Below are 23,001 nucleotides of genomic sequence, written 5' to 3'. Positions count from 1 at the left end.
ACAGTATTTGAAGAATGACACCTTTAATACCACAAACCAAACCCCCCAGAGTTATTATTATGTTATTATTATTATGTTTTTGGAGCAGTTTGTTTGTCTATTTGTCCGGATTATGCAGAAACTATCGGCCCATTTTTCATGAAACTTGGTGGAAAGGTGTAGCATGAATCACATGAATCGGAGCAGATCTGAATCACAGGGCGGGTCTACTAATTTGGGTTCTCTTTTGCTCACGTTGCAAGAGTGGAGTGGAAGTCTAGTTCATTCATTTGATGTTACTTGTCCCTTAATATGTGTAAATTGTTGCAAGTTAAATTATTTCTGCATGGCATGTCTGTCTTGTCTGTTAATGTTGCCATGATGTGTAGTTTTGAGAATGCGTTGAAATCAACAGGGAAACTTATAGTTACATGTTACATGTCATATTCACATTTATTTGAATGCACATTTAATTTGTGTGATCCCAGCAACTAATGGTCAGTCGACAAAAGGTCACAATGACATGATGCGCTTGCTAAATGTTATGTGTATGCTTGGCGCAGAGGTCTTTGCATATTTAGAACTCGCCTCGTGTGGAGATATTAAGGAAGTGGTCCTTTTCAAAACAGATAGAAAAGGTTTGAAAATATCTGGATATGTTTAGACAAGGCCACAGACCAAGCCACAAGCTACATGAGGATGGCAGTACTTTCAGATAAGGGTGAAAAAAGCTCTTATAGTGCTAATGGGCTCAACACTGTGGTATGGCGTTAATGTGGTTATTGTTGCAGCCCTATTCTGACCTGAAGAAGCTTAGTGGTGATAAAAATTTGTACTATCCATTTTCAAACAATGCATTGTGCTGTAATTGTGAATATGTTATCATACACTCACAAATTTTCATATCATAAATCATAAAAATCTGGCATTTAACTCACCAGTTGCTGTTGTCCACCGCATCTCCAAATCCTGGTGTGTCGACAATGGTCAGGGTAAGCTGGACACCCCCCTCCTTCACCAGGACTTTGGACTGCTCAACCTGAATGACAAGGAGCAGTTCCCCAATTAGCCTTATGTGGAAACCTGCATCGTGCTACTGAGGCAAAATGCCAAACCCGACTGCAGACACCTATTTACTTGCTTTTCCAGCCACATTCACATAAAACATCCCTCAGAGATATTCCAGACACTCCCCTGTAAAATGTCACTGCACTCAAACAATTGCTGCACTATCAACAGCTTCATAAAATACTAAGAGCTATGACGACAACAACAACAACAAAATAGTGTCTGAAACCCATGGGGTAAAATGGACAAGGTTTAAATGCAGGGCTGCAGTGGCTAACTATCGCAAACTTGTTTGTGGTTTGTTTGCAAACACCAGAAGGGGATTTAATTTTCCAGAATTAGGGGCACTAGGTCTATCTCATTTTTTTTGTATTTCTTAAACTCATCAAGCTCAGGAAATTAAGCCATGCAACAGTGGCAGAAAATATGTATTAAACAAATACGCCTAATCTAAACAGTCATACATAACCAAACAATCAATAGTCATTTGGAGCGAAAACGTTGTTTCTCCTGTTTTATCTCTTTCAAAAGACAAAAAAAAGTTCTACGCCATCACCTAGGCTAGTTATACTAGTTTATTCATGGCATGCACTGCAACCACCATATAAAATGCTAAATATTTGGTTGATTAACTTAAAACATTGAATTTTTAACATTATCCTTAACATTATTTGTTGACAGCTGCAGTTGCTAACTAGCAATAACAACTCGCATACCACTTCCCCTCAGTGTCAGTCCTCTCAACTGATTTGATTGGTCGGTCGACCAAAGGCTTACAATGACGTGACGTGTTTGCTAAATGTGTGGTCAGTGCAGAGGTCATGGCGTATGGCCTGGCCATGTGTTGTGGAAGTGATCCTTTTCAAAACTAAATGATAAATAATATGATAAAATGATAAATATCCGACCGAAAATATCCGGACACGTGTAGACAAGGCCACAGACCAAGCGAAAAAACTATGTGATGATGGCAGCACTCTCAGATAAGGAAAACTGAAACACTGTTATGACGGTAATGACAATGACAGACTCAACCTTGCGGTACACCTCCTAATACCGTGGTATGGCGGTGATGCAGTTATTGTTGCAGCCCCTATTTAAATGAAAGTATGACTGTCACTGAGCGTGTGGTTTGCCCCGGCGTTTCCACCGTCGTTCACTTCAAACCATCCGTGTGGAGGACCGCTCCACCGCAGCCACCACTGCAGCGTGTCTCCAAGGAGCGTCTCTCTCTAGTGTTCCGCTGTCAGGGCCATTGAGAGGAATGCAACAGCCAACTCTGACAATCAGGTTCAGATGTTACTTTATGTTGCTATTTCCACTGGCTTCTGCTAAAACTGCACTTGTTTTATTTGGATGACCCCTTTAGGTGCATAAAAGCAATTTATAGTGTTTCGTGTACGATTCCTAATCTGTCATCTTGGTGGAATTCTGGGCAGAACAAGCCAGCTCGGAATCATGGGAGAGATACAGATAGACACATGTACATGTACTGTATAAAGAGAGAGGGGAGGAGGAGGCCGAGGGGGGTGACATTCCTCCCTTCCAAAAGAATGCTTCAGGAACCAAATCTAGTGCATAACTGCGACAAACACAGACGGAGAGCGAGCGAGTGAGCGAAAGGGTAAGAGTAGGAAGAAACCACAAAAATGTTGACTCCGTCTTTCAGCTGTAATCTAAGAGGGGTTGAATGAGGATGTTTGACAAACAGAGCAGATTGTTTGGGAGGTAAAAATACCCTCTCCACCGTTCTCCCGCTGCTGGTGCCGGCCACAGCCGGGCCCCAACAACCGCCCATGGCTCGCCGGTCCACGGACTCACTGCCAAATATACCCCTGTGGCCAGCGGTTTTGCCCGTACTGCGCCATTCCTAAGGGACTGCCACTGGAGGTAACACGGAACACTTCAGATGGAACCAGACGAGCGGCAGGGCTTATGAAATATGGGGTGGAAAAAGCGCAATTCATCTTTTTATATTGCAGGGTTCTTACTGACTTTATTTCATTCATTTAGCAGATGCTTTTATTGAATGTGACAAAGTACTGTAAAAACATATAATTTAATCGGCTGTTCTTAAATCGCTGGTAACGGAAACCATGATCTCGCTGGTGCAAGGGCTACAGTGTCTTTGCTCATGAAGGCAGAGGAGTATGTCTAACGCATGTGTTGGCTACCAAGATGGTATGAAGTCCATTTTAACCCCTCATGTTGAAAAACAGTTGTCCTAAGGCTGAATGCATTATGCCAAATATAAGTGTCCTCTGGAATGCCATGGCCACCATCTATGTGTTACTGCTCCCTCTCTATGAGGGAGTGATGGGGCTGTGATAACAAGGCCACACGGAATTCATCCCCAGGCTCTGAACTCTCGGGCTATAAAAGTCCTCCCAAACCAAGCCCTACAGAGAGGCTGGATGAGGATATGCTCATGGTTGGGCGGAGTGAAGGCGGTGGTGGTTTCACATTCAGTTCAGCACTAAAAACGCACAAACACACACACACACACACACACACAAAACACACACACACAAACAAACACAAACACACCAAACATTCCAGCGTGGAGGGAGTAAACACTGAGATTCAAACTTCAAATGATGGATATCACAAGGCAGGCATAGGCAAATGCCAAACATTGCTGCAAAAGCATGCCTTTTCTGCAGGGACACCATAGAACCCAGTCAAATGTCAAGCATGTCTTAGCATCTCTATCCAACACGTAGAGATAAACAGGGTTTGAGGCGTGGAGAGGGGGGAGGCCGACGCCTTGGGTCTGGTGGGAAAGCTGTCGCCGGGTGTTGAGTTTCGTGGGAACATTCCTGGCCCTGTGCTGACCCCTTCAGGCCCCTGGAGGAATCCAAACACCCCTTTTACTCCTTGCACCCCCCACCCCCCTAACATCCCTGGAGTCTACATCCTACCCCCCCCCCCCCCCCCCCCCCTCAAAACCCCTTCCTTGTCATTTCCACAGCTCTTCCCCAAATGTGTCCTTGTTTGTCATGTCCTTATAAGGACAGGAAAAGCACACTGTGTGTGTGCTCTCCACTAGTGGCAGTAAGCTGAGCAAACTGTTTGTCGCACTGGTGATAGGGTTGCGGGTTATGGTGTGTCTGTGAATCTCTGTGAATTTGCTGCGCCCTGCAAAAAACTAGTCCAGATGCTGACCTTGTCCGAGAACAAAATCCTGAATGATTCTGCAGAACCGTGAGGGTGTGTGCAGGGTTTTCAGTGTGCTTCAGATGACATAAAATGTCTTGTCTATTTGAAAATAAGAAGCTGGGGGATGACTAATGTTTAGTTGTCAGGAAGCTATTCTGAGTCATTTCTGCATTTGTCTTGAGTCTTAGTTCACCGTGGAGTAAGAGAGTAATAGTGGAGTAATAGACACAGCAGAATGTATTCCTCATGAAAGAGACTTTGCTTGCTGATGGATACGTATTTATTTAGTCTTTATCAGAAGACTGACAGTTTTGTGTCAACTCAAAAGGACGGGATAGGTAGACATCCACTGAGGATATGTGTGAATTTTTGCTTTAGGCTGGCTGGCAGGCTTGTTCAAAAGACACATAAATCATCTAAAAGAGGAGAAACGTTTGCTCTGGCCTGAATGCATGACTTCACAAGGTCTTCCTTAGGACACACTCTCTGGACACATTCAGTCTGGTCTGACCTCATTCTCTAATATCTGTGTGTGTGTGTGTGTGTGTGTGTGTGTGTGTGTGTGTGTGTGTGTGTGTGTTACTACTTGGAGAGGGGTTAACAAAGGGTGAGGAGGTGGAGCACGTGTGCATGTCTGTTTTGACTGCTTCACTGATAACAGGAATAAGGCGAGACGGAGTAGCCTGGAGAGGATTTGTTGGAAAAGTCAAAACACAGAGTGGCAGTGTTACCTGGACAGTCTTCTTGATGCGCAGGGAAGGGCCGGGGTATTCCTTGGAGTACAGGTCAGTCAGGAAGAGGGAGTTGATGAGCGTAGATTTACCCAATCCAGACTCACCTACACAAGGAAACAGCAAATCAAAACACACGCAGATAAGTCTCTTTTCAACAGCAGATGAGAAAAATCAACCCCCCCCCCCCCCTGCTTGGAAACAGCTCAACACCAAAACACACCCACATCCATAGAGAGAGAGAAAGAGGAGAAGGAGAATGAGAGGAAGAGAAAGAGTTTGGCAAGGCCAATTATGGCAGACTGAGCTCCAGGTTTTTAAGGTGATGTAAGTTCCTGCCAAAGGCCAGCCGAAGGAATTATGGACGCCTCATTGGTGGAGCTGGAGAAAAGGTCAGAGCACATCTGCCGGGGAGAGAGTGGCTCCCACTCAGAGGAGATAAAACATTTCCTCCCAGCGTCCTCACCTCATCTCTCGGCGCTCTCTCGGTTCGCTCATGTAACTATGTCAGTCCTCCCGTGAACGTTTTTAGAGTATAGCTCAATGATTGTTTCTTGGCTACTCCTCATACTTGCCTTTGTGGGGAGCTATTAAATGTAACATCATCACATTTATTACCGACACACTACACACACGCACAGCGGTCATTAACGCTTGCCAGACATGGTATATAGCCTAGACAGACATGGCAATAACCTTCAGCCCAACTGGACCTCCATAGTTTCTCAAAGGTGTCTGTTCTATATCACCACCACCCCCATTTATACACACACACACACACACACACAGACAGAAACACACATACACACACAGACAGACACACACACAGACGTCACCCTCCATTTGATCCTGGAGAGCCAGAGCTTAGTCAGTTAGTCAGTAAAAGACATCTGACAGCTCTCCTCCTCCTCAAACTCAAACACACACACACACTCTCTCTCTCTCTCTTTTCTTATTCATCCCGAGATAACACACAAACATGAAACACACCCCCTGTCTGCTGAGTAAATTTACACCTCCTTACTCTATGACACGAGGAGGTTACCTAAACAAGGTTGTTTGATTGCGTGTGTGTGTGCGGTTGAAGTGTGAGTCTGTCTGGCCTCTCAGAGGGTGGGAGAGGATGGCGACAGGGAGAGAAAACAGACAGCCCCCTCGCCCTGACACACACACACACACACACACACACACACACACACACACACACACACACACACACACACACACACACACACACACACACACACACACACACACACACACACACACACACACACACACACACACACACACACACACACACCCCAAATAACTGGGGAGAGCCCAGCATCTAGTCAGAAGCCTGACAACAGTTACTGAGGCATTTTAATGAAAGCCATGCACACACATAGCCCCAGCATCCCATCCGTCAAGACTGTGAAAACTGGCTCCCCATGCCACTGTCTCTCCATCCTTCCCCTCCTCTCCCTTTCTGCCTCACTCGCTTGCTTACCCCTCTTTTCTGATCTCTCTCTCTCTCTCCCCCTCTCCCCCTCTCCCTATCTCTCTCCCTCTTCCCTGGAACCCTCTGAAAGGTCCCCTGGCGGTACTACGTAAGAACAGGCCCAGCTTTAGAACTCATTGTCAGCCGGCGAATTCCTTGGCTTGGTAGGCTGCCGCCGGGTGCCTGATCTTGGCCAGGGTGCGCTCTGTATATCTTCTGCCCTGTCACCTCTTTGGAGAGGGTTTCTCCCCAGTGTATATGTCTGTGCAATGTTCTCAGCACTACAGTGTACATGTGTACGTGTGTACGTGTGTGTGTGTGTATGTTTATGTGTAGGTGTAGGTGTGTGTGTGTGTGTGTGTGTGTGTGTGTGTGTGTGTCTGTCTGTGTGTGTGTTTCAAGTATGGACTGACAGCGGGTGTTTGAACAGCAGGAGTGCTGCTGTGATTTCAGGCTCTGCACTGGACACAGAACATCAGTCATGGACAGAGGAATGGAGAAACCAGTCAATGACAGTGTGTGCCTGTAGCCAACTCTGTATTTGTCACTCGCTCTCCCTTACACCCTCTTTTGTTGGAGGTCTCTAATTCAGTTGAGTCAGTCGCTCGCTCACACACACACACACACACACACACACACACACACACACACACACACACACACACACACCAAACGTCCATCAACTACATCATGCTAGTAACCTAAGAACCATATCAAAGAGCTGTCTAATCACAGACTTCAGGCTGAAGATCCCCTCCCTCCCCCACTAGGGCTAGGCTGTACTCCTAACCAAACCCACTTCATGTGTGTCCTTCCCCTCTCTCCGACTAGGATCAGTTTCCCCCACGATGGCCACTTTTCTCACCTAACACTGAAACCCCAGCGCTCACAATGGAGGTGGGCCTCACACCGGGACAGATAAACAATAAACCTACCCCCAGGCGTCGAACAGCGCTGGCCTGCTGATTGGTTAGGTGACTGAAGCTTCACCTGAGATGGAGGCAGGGTCAGACTGGGGAAGAAAAGTGGCCCGGGAGCAGTGGCGTAACTTTTTTTCTTCATGTTTGTAACCGCCGCCACGCCCCCTACCCCTGCACACATATTCTGCCTATAACACTTGAAACAGTGAAATTGTCAAGGTGGATCACTAACCGCCACGCCCCCTCCCCCCCACGCGCATATTCTGCCTTCAAACTATTTCGATTGACGTGAACATATTGGACTGGCCCAAACCATGTCGGCCCACCGGGGATTTCCCCGGTATCCCCGATGGCCAGTCCGCCCCTGGACCGAGGCCTGAATGCTCACAGCTGTGGGCTATGGGTCCTGCTCCTGCTTGTCAGATCCTAAACTCACACCACCAGCTAATGTGTCACTTCCCTTCTCAAAACACTGCATTTTAAAGTGCTTCTCATCGCTAATATGTTACACAGATTTTAAAAGTGACTACTATACAATTAATGGCCCGGGAAGCCCATCTCTGTTGCACTTAACCCTCCTATTATGTTCAAATTTTACCCACATCTATTATGCTTGGGGTCAATTTGACCCCAGCAATTTAAACCTCCAAAAAATGATTATAATATTTTTTTTTACTCAAGTTTATGTGTCAGGTACTTTAGGTTTGTTTGTTGACTACCTAAATAGCCCTTAAAAATAAAACAATACCCCCACCCACCCCCCTTATACATCCAGAATACATGTTACGCTACTATGGAGAAATATGCAGATCACCATCAAATCTCACTGATTGACTTAAAATTGGAAAGAGATATCCTTCTGGTGTTTTATGGCTTCATATTATTTCTAAGTACATATTGTTGTTATCTATAACATATGGAATAGAAAACTATTTCTGTAATCAAGAATAGTAACAATGTGATAAAAAAAGTTTATATTTCTTATATATTTTATACAATTAAAACAGCCTGGGGTCAAATTGACCCCAAACAACACCTATGCGTAAAGCATGTGTACAGGACATTGAAAACATATCATGTTAATTTTGTGTTTACCCAGTTCTCCCCATTAGATTAGGAAAAGTCATTAAATATGAAGCAAAAATAACTATGCCAATCATTTATTTAGAGACGTAAAACATTGAAAAGGGTCAAATTGACCCCAAACATAATAGGAGGGTTAAGACGACTACAACTTTGCCTTGGACAAACAGGGCATTTCGTCTGCTACATAGCTGGGGTATCTATGTCAAAGCAGATCAAAGACAAGTGATGACCCCTGTTCCTGTTCTGCTAATCACAATATTTAGCTTAACACACAAATCTTTTTTTTCTTGTCATTTGTCAACACCTTGTAAGACTGCTACTGATCAAAGAAAGAGACGGACAAGAGGAAGCGGCCTAAGGCCAGCTTGTCATTAAACAAGACTCAGCTCCAGAGGAGAGGTAGTGTGTGTGAGTGTGTGTGTGTTGGGTTGGAGATGGGTGTTGGGTTTCAGCTGACCCCTCTCCGTCTGTGACCTAACCCCTCTTTTTCAGCTGCAAAGGGCCTGAGGGCGAACTCGACCCAATTGGCTTTGCGGTCCGTTTTAATTAAATATCGGTTCTCCTGATTGTCTCTCCGCAAATAGACACGCAGAGAACTGGTTCACAGCGCACAGACTGACTTCTAAGTATTAGTGAGTGAACATTCAGGCTCCCTGGCTCTCTCTCTTTACTGCTCTTTTTCCATCCCTGGCCCAAGTTTGTCCCAGTTATGCTGGTCATTCTTTGGCTGTCCCAAAGTGTTTGTTCAAGCCATCACTCACTCAACTTTCTATGTTTCTATGTCTCTCTCTCTCTCTCTCTCTATGTCTGTCTTTCTCTCTATCTCCCTCTCTCTCTCTGCCTCTCGCTCTCCCTTCTCCTTTGAAAGTCAGTGGAAAAAACATGACAGCCCTGCAGACAGATGAGCGAGGACAGCCTCTGAAGGTGGTGCAGACAGGTTAGGGGCCGTTGGCCAGGACTGTGACCGACAGACAGGCAGGCAGATGTGCGGAGGAACGTGGGGGCAAAGACAGGAACAGGGGAACACTTTTCTCCACAGATTCTTGGCATTCTTGCCTTTTATCTCCCCCCCACCTTTCGCCCTCTTCCTGTCAACAGGCTAATGGGCAAAAAGGAGCCGTGGGGCAACAGCTGGGACCAGACATCCTGATTGACACCTCTCTCTCTCTCTCTCTCACACACACACACACACACACACACACACACACACACACACACACACACACACACACACACACACACACACACACACACACACACACACACACACACACACACACACACACACACACACACACACTTCTCTGTCACCCTCCCCCAGGGTAAATGACTGAGTAGGATGAAAAGGGGACATTACATGAAGATTACGTGCATGTTTCTGTCACCGTGCCGACTATATCCTGAAGTTAGTTAGTTAGTTGTTAGGTAAGTAGGAGACTTGGTCAGTGTGTGAAGGAGAGACAGAGACACAGAGAGGGATACATGAAAAAGAAAGCAGTCGAGAGAGAAAGAGAAAGAGATAGAGAGAGAAAGAGAAGGAGAAAGAGAAAGACAAGAGGGAGTTTGAACCGACAGAGAGAGAGGGAGAGACAAAGACTGAGGCTGTGGTTATGATAAGCCTCATTGTTCCGGTGATGTGATGACTGGCCAACGGGTTACAGGTCATATCTGTGTTAGCCGCGATAGAGATCAGCAACCCACTGAGGTCAGCACCACGCACACACGCACACAAGCGCACACACACACACGCACACATGCACACACACACACACACACACACACACACACACACACACACACACACACAACACCCCCCCCCACACACACACACCACTGAATGAAAGCCCACCTTCACATAATTATACACGCTGCCTATAAAATCTGCATATTCACGGGCTGTTAGCTTCTCTTCTGGTTACGGGTTTTTTAATTCTTCCACCCATCTTTGCTTGTGTTCATCCCCTCTCCTGTCTCCTGTGTGTGAGGTTAGCTGGAGAGGCAGAGGAGGAAGAGAGAGACGAGTGCTCTCTGCTCTAGTGAAGAAACAGAGCAGATCACATGAGTCTGAACTCAATCTGACAGAATCAGCACGTGTGAGGTCATACCGCACATGTGCACAAGAATGCGCGTGTGCGTATGCATGAAAACACACACACAATTTAGCTCAGTCACTCACACACACACACACACACACACACACACACACACACTTTCGCTCAGTCATTCCCCTGCAGCATTTTGATGGATCACATCACTCCATCACACTCTCACACACACACACGCACGCACTGACACACATAAAACCAAAAACAGAAACAATAGGGTCGAGATGCTTTTCTTCTATGCTAAGCTCTAGGGGGTTGGGTGAGTAACTCCACTCTAAGATGAGAGACGGGTCCTTCCACAGCCTCAGCTAATGGCTGTCTCTCAGACCACGCAGCTGCAAACGAGCACAAGGCTCTCAGAGAGAAAACATTCCGTCGCTGAGCCATTAGCTACGGCTGTGGTGATGCTAGCCTAGCGCTTACAGTCACTGAGCCATTAGCTACGGCTGTGGTGATGCTAGCCTAGTGTTTAGTCTTAGCTGCTAAAGGAGGTAATGAGCAGAGAAAATGAAACCAGTGTTTCCCCACCACAGAACCCACCTGCAAAAAAATGTCTTAAAAAATATGTATATCTTTCCAGGGTCCCCCACAAATATAATTGAACAGCCTAAACAAGTAATGCCAACCAGCAACAATCTCAGGGATGAATAGGGGCAGATTCATGTATTCTCATGTACACAAGCTATTGTCTTCCTCTGATTGTGGTCTGTCTGCGTACTTGTGTTTCAAGTTCAAGACCCACACTCGCTCCCACGTGCTGTTGGCATGGCAACCCATCCCCACTGCACTCTGTGCCGCTGGTGTGTTGCTGAATTTAATGGGTTTTTCAGGGATTGTGTGAATTTGTAGGATTCCCTTCAGAAACATTCTCGCCATACTCGTCCCAAACCATAAACGTTAGGTTACATTCCATTTCTCGTTTCAGGCAGAGCAGAAAATGTCCACCCAGTTCTGTGAATCTATTAAGGCCTTCAGTCAAAGCAAGGAGCCTAAGGCAAATGGACAACCCAGAAAAGCAAACCACAAAACATAATAACAAGGTGGCTCAGAGGGTCCACTGCTGTTTCATGGAAAAACATGTGTGTGTGTGTGTGTGTGTGTGTGTGTTTGTGTGTGTGTTTGTGTGTTTTTTGTGTGCGTTTGTGTGTGTGAATGTGGATGTAGATGTGGTGCATACTGACAAGATCAATTTAAATGTGAAGACTACTACTAGTGTTGAATCACTTGCATACTTTTTATTCACAGACTGCACTAGCTTCAGTGATTAGCTAGCCTGACGATGTCATACTCATAATTCTAGTCAGAATATGAGTCTGATATCGCTCCATTGGGCTGTGATTATGGGGCGTGTTTCAACCGAACCAGGAGAAAAAATGCCTCTTCGCTCAATTGGTTACCTACAACCAATCAGAACAATGTAGTATGTGACCAGGGCCAGCTGATAAATTAAACTTTTACCGGATCCCGTAGGAAGGAAGGCAAAAACATCTTTTCGATTGACAAATGCCTTGATCGCGTTTCTTTGTTCCTCTTTCAAAATGAATGCACTGTCAATGTCTAAATGGACTCGAATCTATACATTTCAGCTCTCCAGCGGCAGCCATGTTTGTTGTAAACAAATTCAAACCAATCGCCTTTTTATGACGTGGTTGGTTACGTTACTGTTGATCATCTGTCCATCATCGTATATAAAGCCCGCCTTGACAATTTGATTGGTACGGCAATGTCTGTCCGCAGATAATTTCTCCTCAATGGAGTAATGCCAGACCGAACTTCCCAACCAAAAAATGTGTTGCGGGGCTAAGTTCGGTCTGGTATCCAGGCTAGTGATTAGCAACTGACTGAATTGGTTGACAGGTGTTCACTGGTTAAGCTTTAGCTACTGACTGCTTTAGCTGTAGCCCATCTACTGCACTATTAAATATAGCACTTGTGATTTGCTATTGGCTTCTCTAATTTCATGTTACCTTTTCATTGCAGCACATTGCCTAGTTTTAACCTCTGTTTTTAGATTACATTTACATTTAGTCATTTAGCAGACGCTTTTATCCAAAGCGACTTACATATGTGCGACTTACAATGTATACACATTTTACATTTAAACTGATGGCACACTGAACATCAGGAGCAATTAGGGGTTCAGTGTCTTGCTCGACAGGGAATCGAACTAGCAATCTTCTGCTTACTAAACGACTTCTTTACCTCCTGTACCACTGTCGCCCTGTGTTCCTTGTCTAGAGCCTGTAAAAAGACTCCAATGTTGACCTCTACACACATTTAAAGGCGGTAGTGGTTGGGTTAGTCAAAGAGAGAAGGGCTCAAGGATATTTTGATGAGCGCTGTTGGGTCTAGTGTGGCAGTTTGTGGGGATGAGTGCTAGAGCTCAGAGAGGCTCTGCGTCTGAGGGGACAGCAGTGTGTAGCAGGCTAATCCTTCACCAGAGAGCCCTGCTAAAGGCTCCAGACCCAGGTCAGCAGGCAAGTCGGTCAGGGCGGTTAAGCCTGTTAGAGTGTCTTATCACTCACAGCCACACACACACATGCACTAGAGAGAGTACTCAAACACACACACACACACACGCACTCACTCACACACGCACTCACACACAAGAGAGAGTACTCACTCTCTCTCACACACACACACACACACACACACACACACACACGCACAAGAGAGAATACTCACTCAAACACACACAAGCACAAACACATGCTCAAGAGAGAGTACTTACTCACTCACTCACTCACTGACACACACACACACACACACATACACACACACACACACACACACACACACACACACACACACACACACACAGACAGAGTGTCATAGTATGTCAATGATGCTGTAACTGGCCTTTGTTTTCTAATGCATGAGCAACTGGAACACAACCAATGGATATTACTTAAAGGGATTTCTCTGCATCCAAATGCATCGGCATCTCACAACTTAATCTCCACAAATTACATTTCAGTAGAATACAACAATTTGACTGGACTTCACACATGGTTGCAGAAATAAGTGAGCACTGAACATCACGCCTGCAGCAGTACCAGTTCTTCAGACTCTTCTCAAGTGCTGCATTTATAGCCATTCACAGCTGAACACCCACACTAAAAAAATCTCAAATCTCTCCCTGCTGTCCAGTACTTCAGAGACAGGCACACATTTTGTCAGCTGGCCAAAAAGAACCAGCAAGGAAGTGAGAGAGAAATAGCGAGAGAGAGAGAGAGAGAGAAAGACATTTGAGAGAGAGAGACAGAAAGACAATTGAGAGAAAGAGAGAGGAAAGAGAGATGGAGCACAGAAAAGGGAAATGCTGTTGAAAGAAAGCGAGAGAGAGAGAAAGAAAAAGAGCAGGAAGCAGGTCTTTTCCTCTGAGCATTCAGTGGAGAGAGCAGTCTCCAGCCAGAAGCCCAGCGTGGCCGTTTGACTGAGTGACAGAGGAGGAAACAACCGCGATCTGTCCCCTCCCTGAATCCCCCCTCCAACACACACACACACACACACACACACACACACACACACACACACACACACACACACACACACACACACACACACACACACACACACACACACACACACACACACACACACACACACACACACACACACACAGGACCCGTGAGGATCACTGGCCTGTCCAAACACACGTCCAGCTGGCCCCCATTAAACATGCTCTCCATGCAGCTCCAGCTCCCTTTCAATGGGACCACGGAGTTTATGTGTGTATGTGTGTGAACTGCAAAACAGGCAAGTCTCTGTGCTGACAAAACCCCACTGTCTCAAAGGATCCATTTTCACGTACGTGTGTGTTTGCGAGTCGGCCACCCCGGCACTGTCAGTGCATCATCGGTCCTTCTTTGATTTTAATTTTATCATCAAAATCCGCTGCATAGTCGCACAGCTCCTCCTAAATGTAGCGGGTTGAATCCTGCACCAACTCAGGTCAAGCAAAGCATGCTAAAGCTATGCTAGTTAATTAGCTCAAAAGTTTCTTAGATGTTTTTGGCTTTGATGAACAATAGGAAGAGCTTTGAGAAAGCAGAAAACTGAAGTCGCGTGAGTGTGTGCGTGAGTGTGTGTGTGTGTGTGAATGTGTGTGTGTGTGTGTGGGCTGAGATGCTGAAAGCAGATGCTTTAAAGATCCATATTGGCATCGGACCAGCTGGTCCTCCATAAATGTTGGCACTGAAGCGACCCATGGAGTGTCATTGCGCCACAGGAACGGGAAACCAAAATCCAGAGAGATATTTATACACATGGTCAAAAAACATGCTCTTTACACTCCCTGTGTGTGTGTGTGTGTGTGTGTGTACACACATTTGAATAACAGAGGGGGATTAATTTTAGATCCACAGATGTCAAAAGCTTTTACCACAGCAGAGTAATGGTGATGTCATTTCCACTGTATTGCATTGCATTGCAATGTACTGTGGTGTGCACTAGTGTCTTCACATGTACTGTGGTGTGCACTAGTGTCTTCACATGTACTGTGGTGTGCACTAGTGTCTTTACTGTGGTGTGCACTAGTGTCATCTCATGTACTGTAGTGTGCACTAGTGTCATGTCATGTGATTTGTGCTTGTTGCAGGACTCACTTGTTCTTATCTTTACTTATTGTTACTTTAATGAACAGATGACACCATGTGAAAATGCTGTCTTAGCATGACAACAGTAAAAAACATAACCCATCTTTACATGCAACTAATGCTATAACACTGTCCTGAATTGTCAACCTGAATCGATGACAAATTCAGAAAAATAATTCAGAAAATATCCCAAATCTGATGTAACAATCACAACTACTTCAAAAGGGACCGATTATCAGAAGACACAACCAGGAGATAACAGGCATTCACACATACGTAGGGTTAAAACAGAGAGCATGGAAAGTAACAAGAGCCAGAGTGAGGGAAGGAGAAAAAAAAGTAGCTGGACTTACCGACGACCATGAGCGTGAACTCAAAGCCCCTCTTGACGGACTTCCTGTACACCTGGTTGGGGAGGTTGGCAAAACCGACATATCCCTCCAGATTCCTCTGCTGGAAGAGAGCACACCCTTACTCAACATTCTAAACCTCTGGGAGCAACCGCATCCCAGCATTCTGGCATTCTCTAAACACCAAGACATCCCTCTCACACACAGTAGTCAAACAGCTTTCTGACTCACAAGAACCATGTAGCACTGCTCTTATTTAAAAGGTTACGTGCACCGGTGTCCTAGATAATACAACTGATTATGAGGTAAAAAAAGAAACACACACACGAAAGCACGGGCACATACACAACACACACACAAATACACACGCACATCAGGAGACAGAAGCATGAATCTGAGGCACACCCTCTGCACTTCTCTAGTAAATAAACTACTTTTAAGGAGTGCAGGTGGAGGGGAAAGCTGGGTCACTAAGGTGTAGCAGGATAAAGAGGAAGAGGAGGGGGAGGAAGAAGGAGAAAACAGAGAGACTGTGGGTGAAGCAGACTGACACATCATCACCACCACCACCATCATCATCCCCACCACCATCGTCTTCCATATTTACATTCCGCATCATATCCTTAATGTAGGAGATGTCGTCATGGAGACAGTGCAGCTCACACCAGATGACTGCGAGGGCCGTGCCGAGTTGGGCTTCACGGTCAATCTCCCTCGCCTCGTACCTTTCCATTTCTCCCTCTCCATCTCCATCTGGCTCGCTTAATCGCATCTTCTCACACAGGCTGTCTATAGCTCTGCTGCTAACAGACACACACACTCTCTCTCTACTCATGCACTCTCTCCCTGTCCCTCTGCGAACCCTGTAGTGCACGCTAGGCAAAGCAAACACAATTGATCACTTCCCTTTAGCTAGGCAGCTCTTTCAAGCGTGGCCCGATGGAAAACCCTGAGAGGGGGGGTTGGGGGTGACCCTGCGTGTACCAATAGCATTCGAGTTTAGGTGGGGGTTTTAATGGAAATACTAATCATTATCAAGCCAGGCATGTCACTGCTCTTAAATCTTTCAAAACTTTCAACAAAACAAGTCAAAGACCAACTAGGACACTGAGACATGCAAGGCCGCATAAGGCTATAGGCTCAAGAAAGGAGTAAGAATGTTTCCATTAATCATATCATCAATCATATTTGGGTTTTTGCAGCAAGCTAAATATCTAAGCCTAAAGTATGCATTCCGTTCAGTACTAATGCACTTAATTCATGTTAAGCTTCACTTTGCTTACCACACAGGAAAAAATATTCACTGGTAGTAATTTGTCCCAAGTAAACCATAAAAATATGAAAACCATTCGGACATTAAATTCACAAATATGTTGCTAAATCTGCCAACACACTCAAGTCGCTGGTTCACTGCACTGAGAAAAACACACTGCATGATATTCAGTATTTCTCTTCTAACAATTTCATTGTGACACCAGATGCTTTTTGGTATGGGCTGGCATGGGCTGCTTTCAATACGATATGGCCTGGAGCCAACACTGTGAACTTTTACATAACTTCACACTTCGGCAATAAATAATAGGCCTGTACGAACACCTGAGACACCATAACCATTGACACCTAGAACACCTACGTTTTAAGAGCATTCTCAAATGTTCCTGTAGCTCAACTAGCAGAGCAAGGTGCAAACAACACCAATGTCATGGGTTTCATCCCCAGGGAGCACACACACACACGGATGCAAATATTGATGGAAAATATGGAAGTGTCTGCAACATGAAAATCTCTTTTAGACAGGTGCTCTCAGAAGCTGAAGGAGTGTGTGTTGGTCGAAATCAACTCTAATCTCTTCAGGGAAAAGCATAGACTCCTACTCCACATCAAACCTGTCTGTCTGGCTCCCCAGCGAACTGGGCTACAATTACATAACAATATGACAGGAACCAATATTACAGATCATAACAACAACCCCCATCATAAGTATCACCATTGCTTTCAGATTGATTTGCGGCTGTTTGGTCCAACATAATGGAGCACAAAAAAAAAACACTTTTAAGGGGATGTAGCCGACCACGGCAATGCGGAGCGCACATGTTCATGTACCATTTTACAGTATTGACAGAGCAAACCTGATACATAATCAATGCCTGTGGCACTTTCCACACTTTCGTTCATCAATACAGTTACTTACGTAATTTTACTCTGACATAATGTCACAGTTTCCAGTGCCTAAGGCCCACTACGTCACAACGGGTGGATGCAATAAGGTCGAATTATTAATCGATGCGTTGGAGCGACAGGGCAGTGAGAGATATAGGGTGGGATAGAAAATGTGAAAATGGAGGGAATGAGAGAGAGAGAGAGAGAGAGAGGGTGGGGGGGGATGTAACACATGGAGTGGGACAGGTTCACTTGTACAATGCTGTGGGCGGAGGGATGAGCTGTAATGCTGAGAGCAAGGAGCAAGCTTCCTTCAGGGGAAAACTAAGGCATAGTCCTTCATCACAACAAGGAAAAGCTATATCTCTTGTTATCAAGTTTACACTTTGTTACATTGTACTGCAATAGCCTACATAAGCTATAATGAGAAAAAATAAGTTACTGTGTAATATGTTTAGCTTCCTATTTTAATGGATAAATCAATAGCTGCTCCTGTAAGTTTTCGAAACAAATAGACTATCACAATGTGCTGCTGGGCAACTGAACTGAAAACAATTGAGATAGCCAATATAGATCTTTTTTGAGTTTTGTACATAGATTTTCCCCTGTGGATCACTTTCTGCTCACATTACATGACTTATTTCAAAAGCCATTATTTCAGCCATCCGATGAGGATCCATAAAAAGTGAAAATTATGTGTGACATGAGAAACACAAAACCATGAGAATAAATGTAAGGTAAAATTCGCAAGCTATAAACGCATTAGCAGTGTTATTATCAGATCTATGGTTCATCTCTAGTCGGGGTATTATGGCTTGCTTCACAGCTGTCATTCACATCAGCAATCGTCTTATCTAATAACTGGGCTATAGCTAAAGTTAGACTTAGCTCAACGAATTGCCAGCGGTAATGTTCATGAACACATCTGTAAGTGCAATAGGGATGTGACCGCTATCATACATTACCCTATTATAATTAGGCCATGGAGATCTGTAACGAATACTGATGGGCCCAGCCACGACAGAAAATGGAAAATACAAAAAGCGTGCATACACAATTATTTTGGTCGAGTGAATCTATATACTTTGGCATTGGCTACTCGGCTTATTACCTTAAAAAAAAGAAACCAGCTTCCTGAACATGAGCAACGATGACATCAAGGGCCAGATTCCAAACAATAACGATGATACCGTTACCAGCATTCACTGGTTAATTCCCCGGGTAAGACGTCAACGTTGTTTTTAACCATGGTAGTAAAACAACAGAAACCTGCACGATGAATAAGGGTACATTGTGCGTTTCACAACCAACATCAGTATTATGATCATTATTATCAAAAATGTACTCACTGCAACGCTGGATACAGCTGAATCGGGTCTCTCGATCATTGTACCGTGACACCACCCACCCTGAAGTCGAATAAATCAGGCATAAAAAGCAACAGAAGAAGCGAGGGAAGCACTGGCAATATACAATAAAATCTCGCCGTGCTCTTAATGAAACGTTTTTATAGTAGTTCCGAGCCTCCGAGGGAGCTAAAATGAATGAATCGGAAAGGCAGGATCTGTACACGATGGGTACGCGAAGCGAGAGACAAAAAATTCTTCCAGCGCAGCAATCTTGAAAGGCGATTGTCCCCTCCTATGAAGCTGAACACCGATTGGTGATAAACCACGGACTCCGGCCTTTGATAGTGACGTCGACCGCGAAAAGCATTTTGGTTCTCGTAGTCATTCAGAGAAATACCATAATCCCGCTGGTTAAAGTTATGATCCGCAAGAATAATTTGAATAATACCGTTTTATCATCTCATCTATCTCCCTAAACCTCGTGTTTTCCCCAATAATCAGTTCAGCGGCAGACATTTACTTACCAATCGCACTGCGCGTCACTGCCTCCTGGTGGTGATACAAATTACTCCAACTTTAGATCAGTCACGCTGGTCTTGAAAGCTAAACTGAAATTAAAAATTCACCGTGCACCTAGTTGGAGAACTTGTTAACATACAATAGTAGCTTAGATCACTACATCAGTCCATGACCCTGGCACAATACTGCTTAATTTGGAACAGTGCTGGAATCTGAATGGTATAGCTGGATAATGTGTTCACCCTAAAAACAAATTGTGTGGATAAGCTTTTGTAATGGGGGTAGGGGACAGTGATTTTAGCCTGGTTGGCAGAATCAAAGCAAGGAGACAGATGGTGGCAGATTTATAATGATGGGTCACTTAGCTAAAAACAAGTGGTGTCTTTATAATGCATATCTGATATGTCACAAAGTAATTCGTCCTCTGTCTTTCTTACAGGTCTGCACACTCACACACACGCACACACGCAGACACATACACAAAATGTCTTTTTCGAACAGTTTTGATTCAAAGATCAGCAGCAGACATCAGAGTGCAGGAGGAGGTATATATCAATTTTACAATTTAAGAAAGGACGGCTCATTGCAGATTGTAGTTTAAAGGAAAACATTCCCTTTTGCAAACAGAGTTGGCTCTAGGTTAAGTACCAATGGTTTGAGACAAAGCAGTCAGAATATTCAATTTAGACGTACCACTTCAGGTCAATAGGTCAATACATAGTATCCTACATGCTGTAATGTGATGACAAGACGAAACTGTCTTCACCAAGCTTGATCTACATCTGCTTTCTGTGTCTGTATCAACACCTAGTTTTCAAAAACGGAGCATTTTCTTCCTCATTTGGGAAGATCATTTGGTTCACAGAAAAGCAAAACACAAAGAACGCTTTAACCAAGGAGTTGGAAAAGTCATTCAGCGCAGTTCAATTTAACACAGAATCTGATTTAGCTCTCCAAAGGATTTATTTCTGTAAGAAGCCAGATCACACAACCGGAGCTCTCCCTGGATACACTTACTTTTGCCTGGAGTGGCTCTAGGTGTTATGTGTGATACAGACTGTGTCATGATATACAGTATAACAATTAAAAGTTTTTGCGAACATTAACACTTTGTTATTTTGGATTTCTAACTTACAGACCTGTATAGACAATAGCTGCTATAGATCAACCTCAGTGACAATGCTTTGGTCAAGGGAAATTCCCCACTGAGGATTAAGGTTGTATGATTTTTAAATAATTACAACTGGTCACTGCATTAAAATAGCTAAACTTGAATAGAAAATGATTGTACCGCTTCCACTTTTCAACCCAAGACATTTCAAATAAATACAAGACATTAATGTTGCTTGCAGTTCAGTTCAGTTAATTACAGTTGCAGTTGTAGGAATAATGAATCAGTCTTGACTTACCACAGAGCTTGATCCACACCAAAGAAAGCCCCTTCACTTTGTGTCACAACTTTCTAAGAAGCTGCATTTCCTTTTTTGTAGCTTTCATGCTTATCTTAGCTCTTTGACAAGAGGTGGCATGCAAATAGGAACACATTTCCATGGAAACCACTTGCACATTACTTGTCATGATATACAGTATAAGAATTAAAAGTTTTTGCGAACATTAACACTTTGTTATTTTGGATTTCTAACTTACAGACCTGTATAGACAATAGCTGCTATAGATCAACCTCAGTGACAATGCTTTGGTCAAGGGAAATTCCCCACTGAGGATTAAGGTTGTATGATTTTTAAATAATTACAACTGGTCACTGCATTAAAATAGCTAAACTTGAATAGAAAATGATTGTACCGCTTCCACTTTTCAACCCAAGACATTTCAAATAAATACAAGACATTAATGTTGCTTGCAGTTCAGTTCAGTTAATTACAGTTGCAGTTGTAGGAATAATGAATCAGTCTTGACTTACCACAGAGCTTGATCCACACCAAAGAAAGCCCCTTCACTTTGTGTCACAACTTTCTAAGAAGCTGCATTTCCTTTTTTTGTAGCTTTCATGCTTATCTTAGCTCTTTGACAAGAGGTGGCATGCAAATAGGAACACATTTCCATGGAAACCACTTGCACATTACTTTTCTTTAAATGCTCCGCCTAAACTAAAACTTTTTTTCTTGTTACTGAAAGGGAATACGACAAAACCACCATTAGCTATTTCATGGTATAACTGTACAAGTTAAGAGCTGTTCAGGTGATTCACTGTCTGCAGTGTAAGCAAAACTGTTCAGACAGGGGATTTCTATTTGGATGTTTGAACAATTCGCCTTTTCTGATTAGGTCCATATGTGACAGGAGTCCATATAATTGACATATATATGTGATGTATTTGCTTGATTAGTATTCATACTTGTGTATTCATAGGTATACATTCTTTTAATCCAATTTAAATGTCAAAGAAAATGTACAAATTCGTATGTATTAACTGTATGTTTCTTTTCCTTAAAGTATGTTTTTGTCTCATAGTGTTGTCTGTGTGCAAAGCATCTTGGGCTATAAGAAATAATTGTCTTTTGTAACTACCTAAAATACCTCAGCTGTGCCTTGGCAACATCATGTTTGTGACAAATAAATCTCGTATAATATTTATTTCCAGAACACCAGGTGGCACTAACATATGTTATGTTGTTTCCTATGTATATAGTTGTTTACCCGTTGCACTGTAAGAACAGGGTATAAGGTTTGTTGTCTCAAAATATGTCTGTCTCTATAGGCATGCTCTACCATCACTATCAGGCCAGTATGGCAAGGTGGACCACACTAAATGAGAAGAGAGTTTTCCTATCGTTTTGGCTACTGACATGGAGGGGTAATAATAAAGTTAAGATGATCACCTAAATTATTATTAATTATTTAAAACATACATAACAGCGTCAGTATTGGTTTCCTTTGCACTTATCTCATCTCTTCTTCTTCTGTCTGATGTCTGAGTTCATTCTCATATGTTTGCATAGTGTGTGCTCATCATCCAGAGAGAAAAGCAAAATACGTTTCCCCCTGTAGCTTTTAGTGCAAGTTGAATGTTGTCATGTGAGTTCCTTTTGTGCAAAGTTACACTGTAACGGTGGAGACCTTTTAACTGTCTAATATCCCCGTTTAACTAACAAATCAAATAACAGTTTGAAACATGAAAAATCATGAATACAATAAACTGTGACTTTCACAGCACTATGGACACAGTACAAAATAATTGCAATGGTACTATACACAGTAAAATATAGCTAGAACATACTAACCATGAATATCTTATTATTTGAAATATATATATATATATATATTTATATTACATTTATTATCTATATTCATGATGCGACATCCAATATAATTTAAATGGATAAAATAATATTCAGTGAGAACGATAGCATAGTCATACATTGAAATAGGTCCTTTGGGTTGTTTAAGTCACTGTCATCCAAAAACCACAGCAAGTCCAGGTGGTGGGAGCTCTGCAAAGACTATGACTGGATGGTGAGTGAAAACTGAGAATG

The 23,001-nt window shown here is 43.7% G+C and overlaps 1 protein-coding gene across 7 annotated transcripts in view; it reads right to left on the bottom strand.

Annotated features, from left to right (window-relative positions):
- sept15 (septin 15) overlaps positions 1 to 19,286 on the bottom strand; it is a 28,789-nt gene extending 9,503 nt beyond the window's left edge. The window contains exons 1-4 of one of the 7 annotated variants that reach the window (XM_031564605.2): positions 18,989 to 19,286; positions 15,483 to 15,582; positions 4,938 to 5,044; positions 918 to 1,018 (exon numbers count right to left, since the gene is read on the bottom strand). In XM_031564605.2, coding sequence (XP_031420465.1) covers positions 918 to 1,018; positions 4,938 to 5,044; positions 15,483 to 15,582; positions 18,989 to 19,027 — 347 coding nt within the window. In that variant the 5' untranslated portion in view covers positions 19,028 to 19,286. Of the gene's footprint in view, positions 1 to 917; positions 1,019 to 4,937; positions 5,045 to 15,482; positions 15,583 to 16,086; positions 16,431 to 18,988 lie in introns of those variants that run through there. The other 6 variants (XM_031564606.2, XM_031564607.2, XM_012818369.3 and 3 more) reach the window with 6 other exon arrangements.
- Positions 19,287 to 23,001: the final 3,715 nt, after the last annotated feature.

This window comes from Clupea harengus, chromosome 3, assembly GCF_900700415.2.
Source record: "Clupea harengus chromosome 3, Ch_v2.0.2, whole genome shotgun sequence".
In the NCBI taxonomy this organism is placed as follows: domain Eukaryota; kingdom Metazoa; phylum Chordata; class Actinopteri; order Clupeiformes; family Clupeidae; genus Clupea; species Clupea harengus.
The sequence above is the reverse complement of the archived record's forward strand: the minus strand, read 5'-3'. Positions and strand labels throughout refer to the sequence as shown.